Raw genomic sequence first — 21,549 nt, forward strand, 5'->3', positions numbered from 1 at the left:
ACCATCTGAGCTGAAGGAAAAACACTGTTAAAAAACTTTTGGTATTGTATTGATTAAAATACAAACTCACCTGCTCATTACCTAAAATGATATCTGAAAATGTATATTTCTCTGATGTACCAGAGGTGACTAAAAGTAAAAAGAGAAAAATTCTGTTGAAAAAAATATTGTACTGTTTTGTTTAAGGATAACATATAAAAAACAAAATCACTATTAACCTTGGCTGCTGTTGTATGTAGTTGCTCTGAAGCATAGCTTTCCTCTTTCTCGACTTGTGAGTTTTGTATCTACAAAATATATATGATAAGAAAAATGAACAGAAGAAATAAACATTTTTCAATTATTAAAATGTACATAATGGTAATAGCTTTACACACAAAAGAACTTCAAACCTAAATTCATAGTAAAACAAGAAAATGCAATAACTAAGACAAAAAAGAAATGCAAGCAAAATAAAGAAAAAAAAACTCCTTTAAAGAATTATTCTAGTGAAAAACAAAAATGTAATATGTTGTATAGTCCATGTACTTTGTAGTGGTGGCCAAGAAAAAAATGTGTAACCTTTTAACCTTACTGAATTGGATTCATCCCCATCTGTGTCCCATAGGTCACTTATATTCTGCCAATTAGAAGGCAGGTAACTGAGGATGCCGGGGAAGATTTACCATATGAACTATGTTTTTAATCCATGCTAGCGAAAAAAAAAACTTTCACTTAAAAGTTGAGATAGATAAACAAACTGTAATTGCCTTCACCTCACTACTCGCACGTAGACTTATCTTGCTGAAATGGAAGAATCCCACCCCAATTCCTTTAAGTCAGTAGGTAACTAATGTTCTATACTATTTGACATTGGAAAAAATCTAATTCTCACTTAAGAGGATCTGTTCAAAACTTTTTTAGAAGATGGCAGGATCTAATCAATAACATTTCAGGATCAGCTTCTATATAGGGAAAAAGGATACTCTTCCTTCCTTCCTTGCTGCTCTTAAAGATTTACTGTAGTTGTTGGCTCTCCTCTCCTCTCTTCCCCTTGGGTGGGTGCTGAATTTTGGTTTGTCAAGTTTGACTTGATTGTATGGAATGTTATTTGCTTCAAATTAAAATCAATAAAAACATCCATCCATCATCTAACCCGCTATATCCTAACACAGGGTCACGGGGGTCTGTTGTACCCAATCACAGTCAACACAGGGCGCAAAGCAGGAAACAAAATCCCAGGCACGGTGCCAGCCCACCACAGGGGACACACACACACGGGACAAATATATTTAAAAAAAAACAAAAAAAAAAAACCTTTTTAATCCACAATAATACTAAGGTTATATCATACAACAAATGTGTATATGATATGGCATGCTTTGTGTACAGACAGTAACAGCAGTAAAAATAGTGTATAGTTAACATTACAAAAATTCAAGTTGTGCTCTCTTGTAATGGTATCCAAATTTTTATTTACTATTATGTCACAATAATCACTTCACTCCAATGTTTAACAAAAGTAGACTTTACATTCAAACACAAAATATTAAAAAGGCAAACATTTTATCTTGATCTTCAGCACATGAAAAAGAGACAACTAAACGACAACCAACATATGACTGAAATGAAATAATTTTGAGTTTTTAAATTTATCAGTTGATAATGTAACTAAGAAAAAAAAATCACAAAGACATGATGTAAAAACAGTTTATTATTTAAGGTGTAAGTAATAACACCAAAAACATTAAAGGAAATATATTATGACTTCCAATTTTTTACCAATAACAGCTTTAAGACAGACTCATTTTTAAATGTGCATGTAGACACAGAAATTTAAGTTTAACGCATAACAAGAAACAAGAGCTAATATGGCTCAAGTACTTTACCAGAAGTAATGCTGGTACTTATACTCACCGGAACAGAAGGCTATGAACTGACTGAAATAGGACCACCCATGTTTTTATCTCAATAATACAACCACAATTTTCAAAAATTAACAAATTGCAAAAAATCTGTGAATTAAATATTTGTTTTGTTTTCATGTACCAGATGCAATTACTACATGTACAATATGCATCTAAATAATCAAAAACTAATAAAACAAATAGTTTAAAAAGGAATCAAATTTTTGGAAATTAGCAGATGAACTTACCCTTCTCTTCAGAGGGGTTTATACATTTCTGTAGTTTCCAATGTTTGCTAATACTGGACACCTGGACAATGTGAAATTCACGTACTCCTGCTTCATTCTGTGAAAACAAGTCATAGTTTTCCATGGGTTAAGCAGCATTACAGACAGCGTTTCCAGCTCATCGTTGCTTGGGTTGTAACTGGTTTAGGCACTGGTGGCTTTCTGTACAATTTGCATGACATGATGTTGCACTGATTACTGCAGAAATGGTGCATGTGATCATTCCTCCATAAAGAACTGATACTCCATCAGTGCTTATTGTTGTCTAGACAGGCCTGTAAAGCTGAACTGTTAAAACAACTGACAGATTAATGGGAGATTTTTACAGTGGAAATCAAAATCATCTTGTTGTGTCAAAGACATGCACATATTGGCTTCATGCATTAAAAGTTCATTTTATATTCATCTATTATATAACAGGATTCACATTTTAAAGGAGGTAAAGTGTTTATTTTTAAAAGATGCAACTATAAAAAGAATGAAACTGCATAAAATAAGTAAATATTAAAAGCAAAACACGGAAATACCAGAGCTGCTTTAGTCCCCAAGTCACTAACTAAGTACTAAGTTAAAGCAACATCGGTAGCAATGACAGTTTTTAGATTTTTAAAAACATCATTAAAATATTTAATGCTCTATCAGATCACAGAAATTCTGAAAAGTAATCCTAAATTAAGATACAATATTTGATTTGGATTTACAATGTGATTCTGTCTGAAGAAATTCAGAAGTTATTTGTATTTTTCCTCAGTACAGCTGAGTGAAACTCTGTTTTGTGTTCTTGTCATGCTTTAAGGTTAAACTTCAAAGTTTTCATATTCTTGAAAAATGTGTTAAGATTTTCTCAAAGAAAATGTCTATACTTTCCCTTGTATTATGACTTTGCCCAGAGGGAGGCTGAGAAGCTGTAAATGTTTTAAATAATGTTTCCTGCTCAGTGCCTTTACAAAAACTTGGAATTGGTTAAGAAGCTTCTCTATGTCATAGGTAGTCTTAATTTAGGAGAAATGATGCCACAATGAGAGGCTTGTGATGATGAAACTAAAAGACGAAAGAGTGTAAGGCCGAGTGTAAAGATAGGTGCAAAATTGGTTTAAACATGGAAAGAAACATGTTAAGGTCTGATAGCCTTTTCAGAATTAGGCAATGTTAAAATTGATGCCTCTCAGAGATTAATGCAGTACTCCTCAGTACTTCTGAACAATGGGGCAAACAATAGCCCTGGGTTGCATAAAAAGAGTTTGGAAGTAAAATTCAATGGCAGGAAGCTCTTACATGTTTTGTCAAACATTACTAATTGGTCTACTTTTCTTAACCTAACCTCTGCTGCCATTGGTAAAACAGTAGTACAATCTTAACATTTTTACTCATATACCCATTTAAGGTAATGTAGTAGGGAAGAGTCAAATAAACATATAACCAATAATTACCGTATTAATGTTTTCTATATCCACAAAAACTAGCATACTGCTGTTTCTTCCATCATTTTCACCTTGAAAAACATTACTTCGGCAAGCAGCAGCCTTCACACTCAGAGATCGATTGGTACAAATCACTGCAGTGTGCCTCAGAACTCTATGGCTGAAAATTAAAAAACAAAGAAATAGGAACAAAACAGTACCTTAAAGCAAACTTAAGACAAGTTGAGTTTCTCAAAATTAGAGTATACACAAAAATATAAATAACAAAAGTATTATTACACTGTAAATTGTTTAAAAACCATTCACGTGTTACTGTAAGTGTACTACATCCAAATTATTGTGGAATGTTTTTAATCATATAAAAAGAATGTTTGAAAGTACAGTGTTCTTCTTTCAATCTCAACCATCACAGCTGACTCCATAGTGGAAATAAACTATTTCCCTTGTCAAGTGCTTCAGAATGAACATTCATTCTCACTAACCCAGATTCTCTTGTGAATTTCTTTAATACCCATTGAAAAGCAAAAACAGTGGCTTTGAAAACCAGTGCAAGAGGACCAGTAATGCATGGCAGCCTATGTCAAAATGATAATAAAACTCTTATCTTATTGCTGACTATACTTATTTTTCACAAACCATGTAGAATTTTGTGTTCAAAAGGATTACATTATGAATGTTTTGAAATCACCAGTTTTTTTTTTTTTGGTCAAGCACCTTCTGACTCATCAGTATGAGAAAAACCCTACATACGATATAACATTCAACATGTATCTTGAGGTCCATTTATGCATGATTTTGAGGTTTTTCTCTGCTCAATTTCTGCACACCTTTTTACGGCATTATTGGCCCATATTGTGTGCAGGAAATCACACCGTTATGATAAAGAGTAAATCAATAGGGGTCTTTAGCAAAAATGATCAGAGGTTGCTCATGCCACATCAACCCACCACGGTGTTTCGCCCATTAATGGGATACGATGGCTTAAAGTTACTCCTTCATAGGAATGTGGAGTGTTGTTTTATGCTATTTTGATGTTGTTACAGATCACAACTATGATAATATTTTTGATATTTGATTCTTTACTGATGGTCCAAGCTTTCGAAAAGCCACTGACAGAAGGTTGAAAATGACAAATTGCAAACATAAGCATATGGGGTATAGTTTTAGACTATTAAAAGGTCAGTGCTTACAAAAATCCCCTATCAGAGAGTGTAAATTACAAATTTCTGTTATAAATGAGAATATTTGGACTTTAACCATTTAAAATGAAGAACACATTTTAATATTTGAAATGTATGATGCAACTATTCCTGTTTATTATGTACTTCTGCCTCATGCTATAAATCATTACATTTCTTATGAACATCCAGAATTAGGCTGGCTTACACTAATTCAGACTTTTGATATTTGTCATTGTCTATATCTTTTTAGTTGGGCCTCATTTAAGGAAAAAAGGGGATTTTAATGTGATTGCTAGACAATCTAACAAAACAACTTTAGATCTGCTTAAATCAATTCAGGCTCAGAAGGAGCTGTAGCCTGTTCCAACAGTTCTGGGCAGGAAACAGCACACTGCAGCGCTCACTGAACCTTACACTGAAACATACTGTAGCCAATTTATCTAATATACAGTAGCTTTTTGATGTTCTCCCATGATGACAGGGAGAAAATGTAAACTTGACATAAACAGTGGCTAAGTACAGGTTCAAATCCAAGACGACGGACCTGTGAAACAGCAGCACTAACCTAAGCCCCAGTAAACTCCTCCAATAAACACAATAGCGCATTGCACAAGGAATGGCACAGTGCTAATGTCATGATACCAATGTGTGTTTTGTGTAACATGACTGTGTTGCTCAAGTTCTAACAAAACAACTATACTAGTGGATATATATAAATTTATATGCCATCATGTAGTGTGATTATACTGTGATTATTCGTACAGTGTGTTTCCGGAAAACTCCCATTTCATAAAGGACAGTCCTTGCCTTGCTTTCTACACAACCCACAATAATTCATACATGCACAAAAAATAATTTAACATGAGAGTATTTTATTTAACGCAGAACTTCTTTATGCAATGTGGAATAATAAAATAAGACTGCAAGGAACATACCCAGAATTCAACAGATTCTTTTATGTGACATAACCGGTTATAAACTGTAACAGAGATCAGATTCAGCTTTTGTAGCGGCAGCAATTCAATACCACTTATAAGAAACACTGCAAACTGTTATAATCAAGTATAACGTGGATATTACAAAAAGATATAAAAGAGTAAATCCTCTCGCTGCTACGCTAATGGTACGGTTTTCAACAATGCAGACAATATTTTGAGGAGCACATTTAGTGATGAAGGAGGAAGGTGACATCCACCCTGGCCAATCAACCCCTACTAACTCTGTATTGGGGAGAGAAAAAAAAATGTTCAGAGAATTCGTGAATTAAAGATGAGCTTTTCTATTTATACTGAACACATCGGTAAATGAAATTGAATGTTATAGTATTTGACTGTATATGTATTACTAAATTAGGCTCATATATGCAAATCCATGTTACATGTAACTGCTGCTATGCATCTTTCTTTAGGAATGCAACCCTTAAGTAAATATTAGATCAAACTGTACATTCAAAACATTGCTATTTTATACTTACCTCATCTTGGAAATTTTCTCTGTGTTTTCATAATAGAATAAGAAATTAATCTCATGAACACCTTCTTTATCAGGACCCCTTAGCCATAAGGGCAACTGAATGGAAGCTCCTGGTATTAATACTGAGTCGGGCAAAGGAATGTCAATAACTCCATGTGGCAAGTTCTCAGAACCTACTCCAAAGTCTTGTGGTGACACAAGAGAAGTCAGTGCCTTACACGCCGAAGACATGTCTGTGACAACAGTTTTGTATGCACTGCAGTTTTCTGATGCAGTGGGACTTAGTGGTGTCAGTGCTGCTGTATTGCTTCCAAATGTGAAAAACTCTGGATGAGTTGATACAACCTTCAGTCCAGTAAGAGGAACCTTGCTTACATTAACAAACTCTACATAGGCTTTCCTTATCTCGCCACACAACAGTCCAGTAGGGAAATTAATAAAGAATACCTGCGGACCAAACAGAATATATTAAATATACTTTATGTACATATAGTTCACAATAAAGTTATTGCTAATAAAACATCCAACTACTACAAAAAAGTTTTAGTTTTATCAAAAAGCAAAAGAAATGTGCATTTAAATGTCAAATAGAAACTAACTTAAAAGTGCCAAATGTTTATTAGGAAAACAAAAATGCTCCCATCTGCACAAGTTATACAAACATAGAAGAATGACTGAATAAAACACAATTCAGATATTTCTGTCTAACTATAACCATTTCCAAGATTATGACAGGACCAGTAACATTTTATGGGAGCCAGTTAATGTAGACAAGATTAGCAAGTCCAGGATAGTATCAAACTATGAAAAACTAGTTTAATCCAATTTAGAGTTCAAGCCAGAAAACAGCTCAGCAAAACTTATAAACTCCACACAAGCAATGACTAGGCATGGGATCCTAATCACCACACCACTGTGCTGTCTCCTACTCCAAGATTGTAATCCAAAAATGTATTGGTTACAGTTCAAACTTATCGCTGTTAATTTCACTTTTGACTAACCAAAAACCTGAATATTTTGCCAAAAAATATAAACTAAAAAGTAAAAAATAACCTAATATGAGGACTTTCAGCTTATAATGTTTTAATTTGGAATATAAAAGGACTAAATGTCTCTCCAATGAAAATTTCAGTTACTCCAGTTTAAACATAAAGCACTATTATACCTATGAAAAAGTACATATCTATGCAAACAATTTTATAAAAAAAAAATAGGGAAAAAAAAACCTCCTGAACAATTTACTATCTTGTATTAATATATATCAGTGATTATCCATCCATCCATTTTCCAACCCGCTGAATCCGTACCTCCAGCAATGGCATCGGTGGTGTAATAATAGGATCTAACCGCCGATCAGGTCCATGCTTCACTGATGTCTTCTCTTCCTTAGTGTTATTTAGACGAGGCCCTTGAATTTCCAAATCTTGGTGACCACGAACAGACATGCCATTGCTAACCAGACTTGCTAAAAATATAAAGCCAAATAAATTTTTGAAAAATACCAAACAATTTAGTTTTTTTTCTAGCAAAACAAAGAGGGATTCTGAATTGATTTAAGCAACAGAAACTGCATTACATGTTTTCTGTTACAGGATGTAAATACTGCATAAAGTTCTACATTTACACTGACATAATGTTTGGATGCTAGTAATAAAAACAGAAAAATTGATGAACACAAATGCAACAGTGGACGTGAAGAACTCTCTCATATACACTCATCTAAAGGATTATTAGGAACACCTGTTCAATTTCACATGAATGCAATTATCTAATCAACCAATCACATGGCAATTGCTTCAATGCATTTAGGGGTGTGGTCCTGGTCAAGACAATCTCCTGAACTCCAAACTGAATGTCAGAATGGGAAAGAAAGGTGAGTTAAGCAATTTTGAGCGTGGCATGGTTGTTGGTGCCAGACGGGCCGGTCTGAGTATTTCACAATCTGCTCAGTTACTGGGATTTTCACACACAACCATTTCTAGGGTTTACAAAGAATGGTGTGAAAAGGGAAAAACATCCAGTATGCGGCAGTCCTGTGGGCTAAAAATGCCTTGTTGATGCTAGAGGTCAGAGGAGAATGGGCCGACTGATTCAAGCTGATAGAAGAGCAACTTTGACTGAAATAACCACTCATTACAACCGAGGTATGCAGCAAAGCATTTGTGAAGCCACAACACGCACAACCTTGAGGTGGATGGGCTACAACAGCAGAAGACCCCACCGGGTACCACTCATCTCCACTACAAATAGGAAAAAGAGGCTACAATTTGCACAAGCTCACCAAAATTGGACAGTTGAAGACTGGAAAAATGTTGCCTGGTCTGATGAGTGTCGATTTCTGTTGAGACATTCAAATGGTAGAGTCAGAATTTGGCGTAAACAGAATGAGAACATGGATCCATCATGTCTTGTTACCACAGTGCAGGCTGGTGGTGGTGGTGTAATGGTGTGGGGGATGTTTTCTTGGCACACTTTAGGCCCCTTAGTACCAATTGGGCTTCATTTAAATGCCACGGGTTACCTGAGCATTGTTTCCGACCATGTCCATCCCTTCATGACCACTATGTACCCATCCTCTGATGGCTACTTCCAGCAGGATAATGCACCATGTCACAAAGCTCGAATCATTTCAAATTGGTTTCTTGAACATGACAATGAGTTCACTGTACTAAAATGGCCCCCACAGTCACCAGATCTCAACCCAATAGAGCATTTTTGGGATGTGGTGGAACGGGAGCTTCGTGCCCTGGATGTGCATCCCACAAATCTCCATCAACTGCAAGATGCTATCCTATCAATATGGGCCAACATTTCTAAAGAATGCTTTCAACACCTTGTTGAATCAGTTCTGAAGGCGAAAGGGGGTCAAACACTGTATTAGTATGGTGTTCCTAACAATCCTTTAGGTGAGTGTATATATATATTTTTGTAAAGTGCGATACTTTTGGATGTATGGATTTGTATCCATTATTGGCTATAGAATTTCTAATAAGTCCAATCGTTTAACTCTTTCGATTCTATGTTGCATCACTTCTCCATGATCATAAATATAAGCCTGACCAAATTGTGGTTTCTTCGAAATTAAACTTGAAGTAGAACACAGATTCTCATAGTGTATGGTCCATTATTGTGTAAATCTACGTTTTGAGCACTGAATGTTGCAATCCCGAACAGATTATTGTAGATCCAGATATTTTGCCTGTAGTGTTTGTGGATTTCACTTTCACCAAACAACAAATCTTTTAATTCTTGCAGATGCACCTATACTTTTGCCTGATGGCAACACGAATTAGACGATCTACAAGTCTCAAACTTAAAGTTTAAATCCGAACAATATCTACATACTTCATATCACCTATGTCCATATATTTGTTCTGTTATTTCACAGAGTAATAATTCACGCTTGTTAGCGCTAATGCGATCTTTACTATCATTTTTCTGAGACTTTCGAATTTTAGTACTTTCATAATCTCTAACCTGCTGGGCATGTGTATTGCACCAACGTTTTTGAACCTCTTTACGAGGCTCTATTTTGTCTTCTACTGTTTGTCTTTTATTGCTGACCCCACCTGGACCAACTAGGTTTTCAATACCACTTGGTCCGGGCTGATTATTACTTTCCTTATTTTCCAGATTTGCACTTAAGATTGTTATTGTTCTTGTTTGAATTCTTTTCTCTCCAACACTTTTGGGCTTCTTTTCAACGCACTGCCCTTTCTTCTTCACTTAGTCGTTGTCATGTCATCTAAAATGTATAAAATTACTGTCCAGAAAAGGACTACATTGATGGAAATAATTAGACTGTATGCCTAAAAATACTGTTCAGAAAAGCTTCTTTAAAGGATGAAACTGAGGACTTTTCATCAATGACTTTAAATGAGGAAAACATAAAAATTTATAAGAGTTCAGGAACTGTGTCTGACAAAAGCATTCATGTGAATGAGAGTTGAGTGGACCGTAGGCATGTTTGAAAATGGTTGAGATTAGGGTGGGACTTGACAAAATCTCTTGGAAACAGTCTCGTCTCAAGATTTCCTTTTAGAATAGAACTTCAGGAAATATTTTTAAAAAGACCACAAATGCCATGATTATTGGCACCTCTGCATTTAACACTTTGTACAAAACCTCCCTTTGTATGTAAAATAGCACTGAGTCTTCTCCTATAACATCTTATTAGGTTGGCGAATACAGAGCAGGAAATCTGTCCAGATCATCCAGGGTCAAGGGTCCTCTCTTGTGCCCTCTCCTCTTCAGCTCACCCAACAGGTTTTTAATGGGTTTAGTTCCAGGGACTGAGAGGACCCTGGCAGAAACTTGACTTTGTGCTCCTTTCACCAATTGTGTTGTTGATTTGGAAGCATGTTTTGCATCACCATCACTAGAAGGTCCAGAAACCCAGTTTTAATTTCTTGGCAGAGGCAGCCAGATTTAAATTAAAAAACTCCTAGTATAGCACGGAGTCCATGATGCCATGCACCGCAACCAAGTTCCCCAGGCCCCTAGAGGAAAAACAGCCTTACAACATCAAAGAAGGTTCTTTTCAGTATAGCCATTCTTGTTTTTACACCAAACCCATATTTATCATGTGTTATCAAAAAGATGAATTTTCATTTCATCTGAAATGTGGACATGGTTCCAATGAAAGTTCCTGTAGCATTTAGAAAACTCTACGTGCTTAAGTTTGTAAGTTAAAGGAAAGGCTTTTTTTCCCCTACATGCCTTCCAAATAATCCATTGTCATGGAGGTGGCATTTGATGATAGTTTGATGAACCCCAATATTATACTTTTACAGTATTTCTACAACAATGACTGACGATTTTTTTAACCTCTCTTAACATCTTGCTCACTGTAAGTGGAGGCAAAATAAACTTGGGTCCTCTTCCTGGCAGGTTAACAAGGTAACAGTTCCAGTTGATTTGAACTTTTTAAATTATTGCTCTAACTGTAAATATGTGAATTTTCAGGAAAGTTGCCATTTTTCTTAATAATCATACCCATACTCAAAACCATAACCACAATCATAACCATAATCATTAACCTCATACTCATCAAGGTTAATGCAGTTTTCTCTACTTTGAATTTTGTGTTCTCTTATCTTTCCCATGTTAATGAATGGATAACGTAATTTGGCCTCAGTGGCACCTCAGTTTTATACCTCAGTGAAACAGAAGTCATGGATTGCTGTTTGACAGCTTCTACACATTCTGATCAACTTAAAAATCAGATTTGAATGAAAAAAAATGCTTCAGTTACATTCTGTTCATAAGAATTTCTAGGGGTGCCTAAAATCATGGCACATGTAGTTTTGTTAAAAATAATTATTTCCTGATATGGGATTTTTTTCAGTATAAAGGTTGGATTTCTCAAAATTTTTTCATTGTGAGATTAAGGTAATTCACCAATAGGTGATTTTTTTTTATAAGCCCTTTCACTAATCTTTACCAGCAATTGTGGACACAAACACAAACAACTGAAACATATCCATTATATTTCGTGCAAACAGATATGTGAATTACATAATTACATTACATTATGTATTACTTGTAGACTAGTATTTCTTGGATGTGAATCCACCGACAGGTAAACTGGTAACCTGAGACTTGAGAGTGCACCAGTGTGTCCAAACTCTAATAATTCACTGTGATCAGTTAATTAATTTGGCCGTGACTTGTAGGGTACAGTACATGTACAGGGACAACTACACGAGAGAGAGAAAGAGCAAGCATGAGTACTCTCTACCAGCTTCTCTAAATATTCAGAAAACAAAGTTTATAAGAAAGACTTGAGAATATATAAATAAATATGCTTTTCTTTTTCTGGATTTCCCATGTTATATTATTATTTACATAGCATATTTCCCAGAGGCGCTAATCTTTCAATCATTTGTAGTAAGCAGGCAGTAAATATTACAGAGTATAAAGTTGCATTTGCCTGCTAAAAGTTAGTGCACATAAGCAACTGCTGGATCTTTCGGACAGACAAATAAAAGGAACGTGTTTGTTTTTGAATTTTGCATAAAAAGTAACAGAGCAGAGATTCATTGACACAGGGAGTAAAACATTCCAATACTGGCTCAACAAATAAATTAAATTAAAAAAGGGGACAGGGTAGAGAAAACTGAAATTACAGAAAGTACAGAAATTAAGTATAAGCCTTTTAAAAGATTAGCATTAGCCATATCATTAAACACTTTGTGCGTTCAAAATGATCCCTTTAATAAGTATTTCATTATAAAAAGGGCACCAGTCCATTACAGCCTGAATACACACGCACACAACACATGCACACATTGGGGTCAATCCATCTTACACAAAAAATATGTTCCAAAATACTTCAGATACAGTTCTGATTAATAACCTATTCATTTAAAATTTAATTTTTCTCACCTTCCATTTTAACCCCCGATGAAGGGTCCATTCCATCTATAGAATTTACTGATGTGACAGTGCCCAAATTATAAACAACACCAAGTATATGCAAGTCTCCAGTCTGATGAGGATAGAGCTTTAAGCGTGCCTATAAAAAATAAAATAACACCTAAATCATTTGTGAAAACGTAGAAAGACAATTTTGTCATGAATTAAAAATATTAAGAAGTAAATGGATAGGCATGGAGGATTATTTAAAACATCAAAATGACTTCTGTTTCTGGGCTTTGCAAACACCTGTGGATTTGAAGGCCTTCTCCCACTTTTATTATTTAGAATGTAAAATCAAAAACCAGATATTCAATAAAAACACAATGTTGTGCAGGAAACCACCAGCTCTTCAAGTTCTATTGCCCATTAATAAATATTTTCTGCTTTCCTTAAAACTTAATTTCTAATTTGCCTGTTTTCACATTGGAGAACTTAAAAGTGTAATTTAAATTCAGCATAACAATACACAAGACAAATTTAATGATATTTGAAGAGATTTCCTTACAGTTCAAATCATTCAGTGCTTCACTGTTCTCCAGACCCCACTCAGGACACCCTTACAGTAAGCAAATAATGCTGAACTTTCCAAAAAAGCCTGCATTTCATTCAAATGGTATATCAATATAATATTCTATGTACACAAAATAAGCCAAATAAATGAAACAGAATCACATTTACAAAGCACCTGACGCACATTGGTCTTGTGTTCAGAACTGCACAAACGGGACTGTGACTGGAAATACACAATAAAAAGTGGCCATCTTCATCAAAAGAACAACTTATTAGTACAACTACTGCTGCCAAGTAAAGTTTTCTGTTAAATGAAGGAATCGTCATTTTGAAATTTCCCTTTCCCTTGATGGGATGATTCTATTGCTAGGGCTTCACTCAGGGAAAATGTCAGGCAATAATAAGCTAAATATACAATTTATATCATTATGTGCACATTCATGCAAAAATAAAATGTACAGATCACAACTACATCCTGATCTCACAGTTAACAAAATAGAACTATTTAAAAGTGAACAGAAGCAGTGAAACTTGAATTGTAAACAACACAGAAAGATATATGTGTCTGGCACAAAGACATTTTTAAATTGTCTGGAAGGGTGCATTTGATGCAGTGCCTTGCAGGGCTTGGTCACCAATTTTTACACAGTACCCAGAGACACAACATTGAGACATAATGGAAAAAAAAGATGAAAACTACTAATATTAACAGAGACCTGTTACAAGTCTCAGAGGAGACAAGCATAATTTTTTCCTATTAGTTTATATATTTTAAGGTAGCCAATAATTTTAATGAGAAATTGTAAATAACACAAGGAAGCTGTGTTTCTCTGTCATAGTGTGTGCCTTTATATTGCTCTTGGTTAAATCCAATACTTGTATACATTACACATATAGATAGATAGATAGATAGATAGATAGATAGATAGATAGATAGATAGATAGATAGATAGATAGATAGATAGATAGATAATGCAAGTACTTAAATATCTACCATAACCCAACACTTTTCTGAATCCTCTTTATCCAATAAAATGTTTTGCAAAACACTGGAATCAAAACCCTGAAATCAATCCCTGTAACATTAATTAGAAAGCAGGAACTTATCTCGCTGCATGTTACCAGTTTATTACTGAGCACACTAATGCACTCACTCATAATCACTCATACTATACCAGTTTACAGTTGTGCATTAACTGTATACTCATATTGTTCTTTTATGGAAGGAAACCACAACACATGGTGAAAACTCGTGAGGTCATTATGGAACCTGCTACTTTAACAGATATAATGAACCAGCCAGAAAACTGAACAGGGCCCATGGAGCTATAAAGTATCGGCATGAAATACTGCACCACCTTTCTGTAATATTATTTAACATTTTAAAATAAAAGCTGTGAAATTCTGGTAGGTGACTGGTTTTCTATAGTCACATGGGCTAATTTTAAATGTTCTGTTCTATGATGTTTATAGTTAAAACAAGTCTAAAATATGTAAAAGATAAATTCACATAATCATACCACTTTCGTTTCTTCACTGTTCATGTAGAACTCTGGTATAACCTCTGTGCCCATGACTTCACTTTTGAATGTCCCCTGCAACTCCTCATGAAAAGAACAAATTTTGATGGGATGAGTAGGTTTTGTTAAAATACGCTTCAGCAAAACTATAAAGTTTTTATAACTAGTAAAACGAAGGTTTTAAATGGCAAAGCCTATTGTAGTTTGCATAAAAACACACCTTGAAACATGCATTAATCAAGTAATCAGAAATACGCTAAAAAATACCACATAACATGAAAATCAAAGTGTACAGCATTGTGCTAATGCCAACAGTAAAAAGTTTATAACCATATACCAAATTGACAATATTCACATTAGTCAGTTTAAAATGTCCTAAAAGCTCACCTTCAAATGTGCATCCTTTTCATTGCTTATTGGTTCATATTCTTTCCCACTATGAGACAGATTGAAATTTTTTTGGTGAAACTTCCATAGTAATGACAGATCAGTTAAAAGAAGTGGAACCTTTAATGGGTTTTTAAAGATTACTTCAACAATGATTGGCTCTGAGATTAAAAAAAAAAAGAGAGAGAAAAAATTTAAATCGCAAAATTAGAAAATAAATCTTTAAACTAAAGATCATATTTCTCCAAAGAATATTCACAAGGGCGGGTGTACAGTACTCCAAAATGCAAATAAACTTAAAAGTAGATATATGAAAAAACAGATATTTGGCTTTTGCAGGCCATAACCCTGACCAAACATACAAATATTTGCAAATTCTGCTTATGAAAATGCACTTATATAAAACATTCCATACTACTGGAAGACTAACAGGTCAAAAAAATGGCACACAACAATGTGTTTTTTGAGGGCAGTGACCCGTCACAACGAACAAACCAAGTTTATCTCAGAGCTTCTAATATGAATTATGAGTCAAAGAGAGTGCACAATTGTTTCAAGTAAATAGTAGTGCAGTAACATCAAGTCTGCTTTCAGTTTGCACTCAACTAAAAATTAATACATTATTACATTACGAAATGAAATGAAAATGGCTGAGAAGAATTCTGCACAGACTTTAATCCTTTATCCAACTAGTGGGTCTCACCCTGATCTCATGTCAGTTATGTTCCTTTGGTTAATTTAGCACTTTACATGTTCTGGTACTACTCCCATCTATTCCTTTTGGACCCACGTATGTCACCTATTATACTTTTTGGTTTCTTCAAATGTTTCCCTGTTACCTCAAATCTTTCTTCTTTTGGACCTCTCTATGCTTCCCCTTAAACCTCCCCAACATACAGTAAATTATTCTTTCTTGGTACTCAGGGAGCCAAATGAACTCTTGCTTCCCGACTGAAGGGAGCCAAGCACATTACAGTGGACAATGCCAGTCTTCCATCTACAATTTAATACATCTTGAATTACCTGTAGCACAGATTAATGGCACCTCCAGCAATTTAGATGAAACATGGACTACTATTGCTCACTTGTTTAACCCTAGTTTGCTATAATGCCTTGAGTTAGTTTTTTGGGTAACTCTGGCAACTACTGCTTTTGTCTTTTTTTTTTTTAAATCTTTGGTGTTGTGGCTCGATCTCGATCTTTAATTCTTCATTCTTCATATCTTGTGACTGGATTTTCCCAAAATATTTACCCCCAGGCTCACACTGGAACATGATGGGAAGGGTTGGTCTGTGTTATTTTCTATGTTATAGTTCTTTGTTATTTATGTCTTCTGTTACCTATGTTTTTGGTTTCATAAAAACTTGGTTACAAAAAAACTGCTAAAAAAAAAAAAAAGAACTAGTATACACTGTAAAACACCTGGCATTTTCTAATAATCCAACATTCAGCATGAAGTCAGGCAAAGGATATGAGGATCAATCATAAATTGTACTTATTAGTCAAGAAGGAAAGAAAATTGACCTTTCAATCTGAACAATACTTATACTGAACAAACAAACAAGCAATTTACAGGAATGTTAAATACAAAACAATTTATAAAATAAAAGCAATAATTTACAGTTTACATCACAATCACATAAAATAGGATGTAGTAATTTAAATTACATTAAGTCCATTCCTAAAATCAAATTCCAAAACTGAACTCATAATATATTAATTTGATTTTGTGAGTCCAACAGGATTCCATAATTGTAATTTTAATGACAGTATTTTCCATATAAAGACTTGAGACTAACATTTGAGTATAAAAAGAAATTTGACTGTGAATGTATATAAGACAGGATTCAGTTACAATCTAAAGTTTCTTATAATGTTTTGAGTAAATCACCAAAAAGTACTGCATGATTGTATTGTTTTAAGTTATTTTGCAAGTTTTTACCAATAATACTTTTGAATGTTTCAGAACTAACCAGAGTTGTGCACATACTATCATTATTAGGTCAAATTTACAGTACAAATTTGTCTCCAACTCAAAAACCCCTTTCATTAGTGGAATTGAAGATGGAATGCAAGCTTCCCAAAAGGGTGCAATAAATCAGACTTGTTTCAGGGTACACAAGAGTCTCAACAAAATGACTACAAAACACAGAGAGGAAATTATTCACCATTTGTGCTCAAGCACATTGGGTTATAGGACCATTAATAAAGTTTGTGTTTTAGATCCAATTCTGTTTTCTGAAAAATAAGGCTGTGAACAGGTGAAAACTCAACAGGCTAAAAACAAGGGAATCTGTTAGACAGAACAAGAACTAAATGGGCATAAAATATTTACAGTAGAAGCATTAAGGCAGTTCGGGAGTTAAACATTTAATGCACTTCCTCCATAATGCATGGAAGAAAAGAGTAGTTTATTCATGGCAAAAGGAGTCGATAGACTCTCTCCCTCTCATTTTTTTATTTTTAAATGGGCCACCTTTCTCTGTTGTTAGTTTTTTACAAGTATTTAGGAGCATTTACACCCTGTTTACCCTGCTTAATGAGTCTGGAAAAGACAGAGAACTGTAATGATCAATGCTCTTGTAGGCGTTACTACCAAACTGCAGAGTCTCAAGGCCAGTAGTATATGCCATTTGGACTATATTTTTGCAAAGCTGCAGAAATCTTGCATTTATATAGTACAACTGAGTTAATTTAGTTTAACTTTAATAGGATTAGTTTCCTCATTCCTGTCATACTCAAGGACAACTATCAAAGCGTCTATCAGCCTTGGGTAAAAGGTGAATTCTTTATAAATGTGGTAGATGCACCTCACATAGTATCTTAAATAGCCTGTTTAAAGTTGATAGTTGATTATAATCTAAGATTGACTTCCTGATTAGAGAAGCAGGATTATATAATACATTGGATATCTGTTGTAGAGTAAAATAAGACAAACAAGAACAGAAAAAGAAACTGGTAGTGATAAAAAATGCAGGCATATTATACTTAAATCAAAATAACTATACATTGTAATCTAATCTGAAGACAATTTTTAATTCTGATCTAAAAATGTCTTGATAAATTGTGTAATATTAATTTATACTGGTTGCCATTTCTGGGTGTCTTTCATTCCTTGTCCTCACAGTGCTAACAGGTCATGATCAAATTGAGAGCGGTGTTATTTATTAACAGTAGATCTCAATTATTCATTTTTGTAGTGCACAATGTATGCCAAGCTAGTTTTTAATACCTAATTAATCTGTCACTGAAGTTCAATAGCAGAAACTCTTCTCTCTATTATAAAAAAAAAATCCTGTGGGAAGGAATGACCAGGAGACGACACGTGATCTTCACGTTAAGATCACCGAAGACAAATAAAAGACCTGCGAGACAAAAGAGAATGGCCACGGAGCGTCTCGTGGGGATATAGAACATGAGATTCTTGCAAGACACGCCCCTAGTTATAAGCAATATCAGAGCACGGCCAGCAAAAAAAAAAAAAAAATCAGTAGTGTTAAGGCACGCAGCACACACAGATACAGGGCTCTCAGTGCATATATGACTAAAAGATTGCATTAGCGCAAACAAAAGGAAATTAATCATCAGGACCAGGTGTAATTGAAAAAATAACAGGAAAAAGCGAGGTCAGAAATAAAAGGCAAAGAGCAGAAAACAAAGTCTTTTCACCTTCGCATCATTCAATACACATCATTTATGCTATGAGAATCTGTGGTCCCGCAACAGTTAAAGCAACGACAAGTTTAATTTCAAAGAAAACACAATTCAGTCAGGTGTATATTTATGATCACAGAGAAGCTATCACAACGCGAGCAGCAGAGACACGAAGTGGTAAACAGGACAGCGGCTGTAAGGCTTTAAAATGATCAACACCTCTTCACAACGCAAACAGCGTTATACGCCCTACAAGAAAGAGATTTAACCACGGCCGGGGCCGGAAATAAAGGACAATTATTGTTTTTACAACTTCACGCGAGACAAGGCAGTGAGCCATCATTTAAGACAAGTCCACAGACATCTAACCAAGCAGTTGTTGGATTGCTTTTGGCAGACAAGCATCACGTGCTCCCAGCTCTTAAAACAACGACATGCGACAAGCAGTACAGGCAGCTCGCAAACAGCAAAAAGAGAGCAGATGATCCAACGGCATATCCTTAGTGTGCGTTCAGCCACAACCCCCAACGCAAGCAGCATTATCCGCCTGGCGAGAGGGAAATGTAAACACGTACGGGGTCCGAAATAAAGGGCAAGTATTGTTTTTAAAGTAAAAGTGAAAATAATGCATATGTAACAATTCCCATGAAAATAACAATCTCTTTAAATTGTATATCCGGTAAACCAAACATGGGGGTGGGCGAGCAAAGCAAGCAGGGGGCGGAGCCCCATAGTACTTCTAAGTAAAAATCCCCTGTCAGAACATGTATGTAATAATTACATACTAAAACTTTAATTATTTATTAACATATTGCCTCACGTATTTTATTTAGTGTAACAAGCACAAAATTCCAACAGTTTCACACTCACCTTCAACAACTGCCAAAGGGAACCTCTGGTTGTCTGTTTGACTGTTTAGGCAGTACTGTGCAGGTTGGAAATTGAGTGGAATTACTCCTTTATTAGCAACAGCTACAACCTTTTCTTCAAGGTCTTTCCACTGTTGTGACAATTCGCGATCAAATTCCTGGTCCAAGCTAACATGTGTTGCTGCCTGTTTTTCCCCTTAAAAACAAAATAACATTTTTGTTTTCTTTTTTTGATAGTATACAACAACTAATGTTATAAAAAGTTAAAAATAATAAACCAAACAGCTGTATCATCTTTTAAAACACTGTATTGCAAAAGTATAAAAGCAGCACACAAAACTTCAGTTGTGTGGAATTTAGTAAAATGAATAAATAAATAAATAAATAAATAAAAGATACTGGAAAAATGAACAGTAACAAACAGAATTTCAATAACATCAAACTCTATACTGTAAATAAATAAATAACTAAATTAGGGTTCTTTTTGATGCATAGATAAATAAGACCAGAAAGCGTGCAAGTCTTATCCAAGGACCACAATTGTTTGGACATGCAGCAAGAGCTCTGTAACACAAGAATCAAAGAGAAACCCTATGGGCCAGAACAAAAAACTCTGTATAAAGGATTTATCAGCAACTTGATCCGCAGGCTTGAAGGATGTAAAGCCACAACATTTTAGCTTGCAAATCAGATGGAACAATGTGTGAGACAGGGAAGTTTGGTGCCTCATAGGTAAGGATGTCAAAACAACTGATACTTCGGTACAAATTCAATTAGAAAGTAACAGCTTTTTTTACAGTATCACTATAGTACAGAGAGAGTTTCTTCTGCACTCATGCATGACTGTAGATAGATAAATTACTCAAGAAAGCATGATAATACATGATAAAAACATTAGTAAAAACTTCAAATAAAAATGACTCACATTGTTGATGCTACCCACATCAACATATGTCAAAAAGAAAAAAAGCAGAAGTCATGTCTGGCAGTGGCTTGTTGAACGCGTTAAAAAATATGGTCACATCCAGGGCTGGCACTAAGGCAAATGCCTCAGGCAGTGCTCTGGTCAGGGAGTCATTTTCATGTATTTTTTTAACAATACAAAAGAGTAACACAAAAAAGATAAGTGCGAACCTAAAGAATTACATATACAAGTGCCAGTCATAAAATTAGCATATCATGACAAAGTTAATTTATTTCAGTAATTCCATTCAAAAAGTGAAACTTGTATATTTGATTCATTCATTACACATAGACTGATGTATTTCAAATGTTTATTTCTTTTAATTTTGATGATCATAACTGACAACTAATGAAAGTCCCAAATTCAGTAATTCAGTCCCAATAAACATTTGAAATACATCAGTCTGTGTGTAATGAATGAATCTAATATACAAGTTTCACTTTTTGAATGGAATTACTGAAATAAATCAACTTTGTCATATTATAATTTTATGACCAGCACCTGTACATCCAGTATCTACCTTTAAAGGTTTTGAGAAATTAAATTGTATTTAAAAGTTTCAAATTACACATTTAACCATGCCTTGCCATAGGTCAGTATGTGGTACTGGTATTTATTTACTTGATTTATACACACACTGACATTAAAACAATCTAGATGAGAACAGGCCATCAGCCTAACAAAGTTCGCCAGTCCTATTATTCTGTCCCTGAACGCCGTATTAGCGAGGCTTATCTTCTAAGACCCAGCCCGTATGGAGTGTGCGTCGCCCCACTGGTTGTAGTGAACGTGGACAGATAGTTTTACTCACCAAGAAAGTCAAGGCTGAGAATCTGTATACTTTAATATAGATTTTTGGCAAGAAGTCATACAAGTATTAAACGTGAAAACCATGACAACTCGAAGGTAAAAGGACGATAATTTCCTTAACGTAAAGTACAATATGGCGGATGGTAAAGCAAAGGCTAAAGCAGCGC

General features: G+C 34.8%; 1 protein-coding gene across 2 annotated transcripts in view; it reads right to left on the reverse strand.

The window, feature by feature from the left end:
* The window catches only part of trappc8 (trafficking protein particle complex subunit 8), a 122,373-nt gene that overhangs the window by 14,203 nt on the left and 86,621 nt on the right, over window positions 1-21,549 (reverse strand). For both annotated transcript variants that reach the window (XM_039754426.1, XM_039754427.1), the window contains 10 exons: window positions 19,610-19,804; window positions 15,086-15,246; window positions 14,699-14,782; window positions 12,636-12,765; window positions 7,556-7,713; window positions 6,250-6,695; window positions 3,604-3,754; window positions 2,135-2,231; window positions 219-287; window positions 71-129 (listed from right to left, as the gene is read on the reverse strand). In XM_039754426.1, the coding sequence (XP_039610360.1) occupies window positions 71-129; window positions 219-287; window positions 2,135-2,231; window positions 3,604-3,754; window positions 6,250-6,695; window positions 7,556-7,713; window positions 12,636-12,765; window positions 14,699-14,782; window positions 15,086-15,246; window positions 19,610-19,804 (1,550 nt within the window). The remainder of the gene's footprint in view (window positions 1-70; window positions 130-218; window positions 288-2,134; window positions 2,232-3,603; window positions 3,755-6,249; window positions 6,696-7,555; window positions 7,714-12,635; window positions 12,766-14,698; window positions 14,783-15,085; window positions 15,247-19,609; window positions 19,805-21,549) is intronic.

The sequence above is a fragment of the Polypterus senegalus genome, chromosome 5 (assembly GCF_016835505.1).
Source record: "Polypterus senegalus isolate Bchr_013 chromosome 5, ASM1683550v1, whole genome shotgun sequence".
Lineage (NCBI taxonomy): Eukaryota > Metazoa > Chordata > Cladistia > Polypteriformes > Polypteridae > Polypterus > Polypterus senegalus.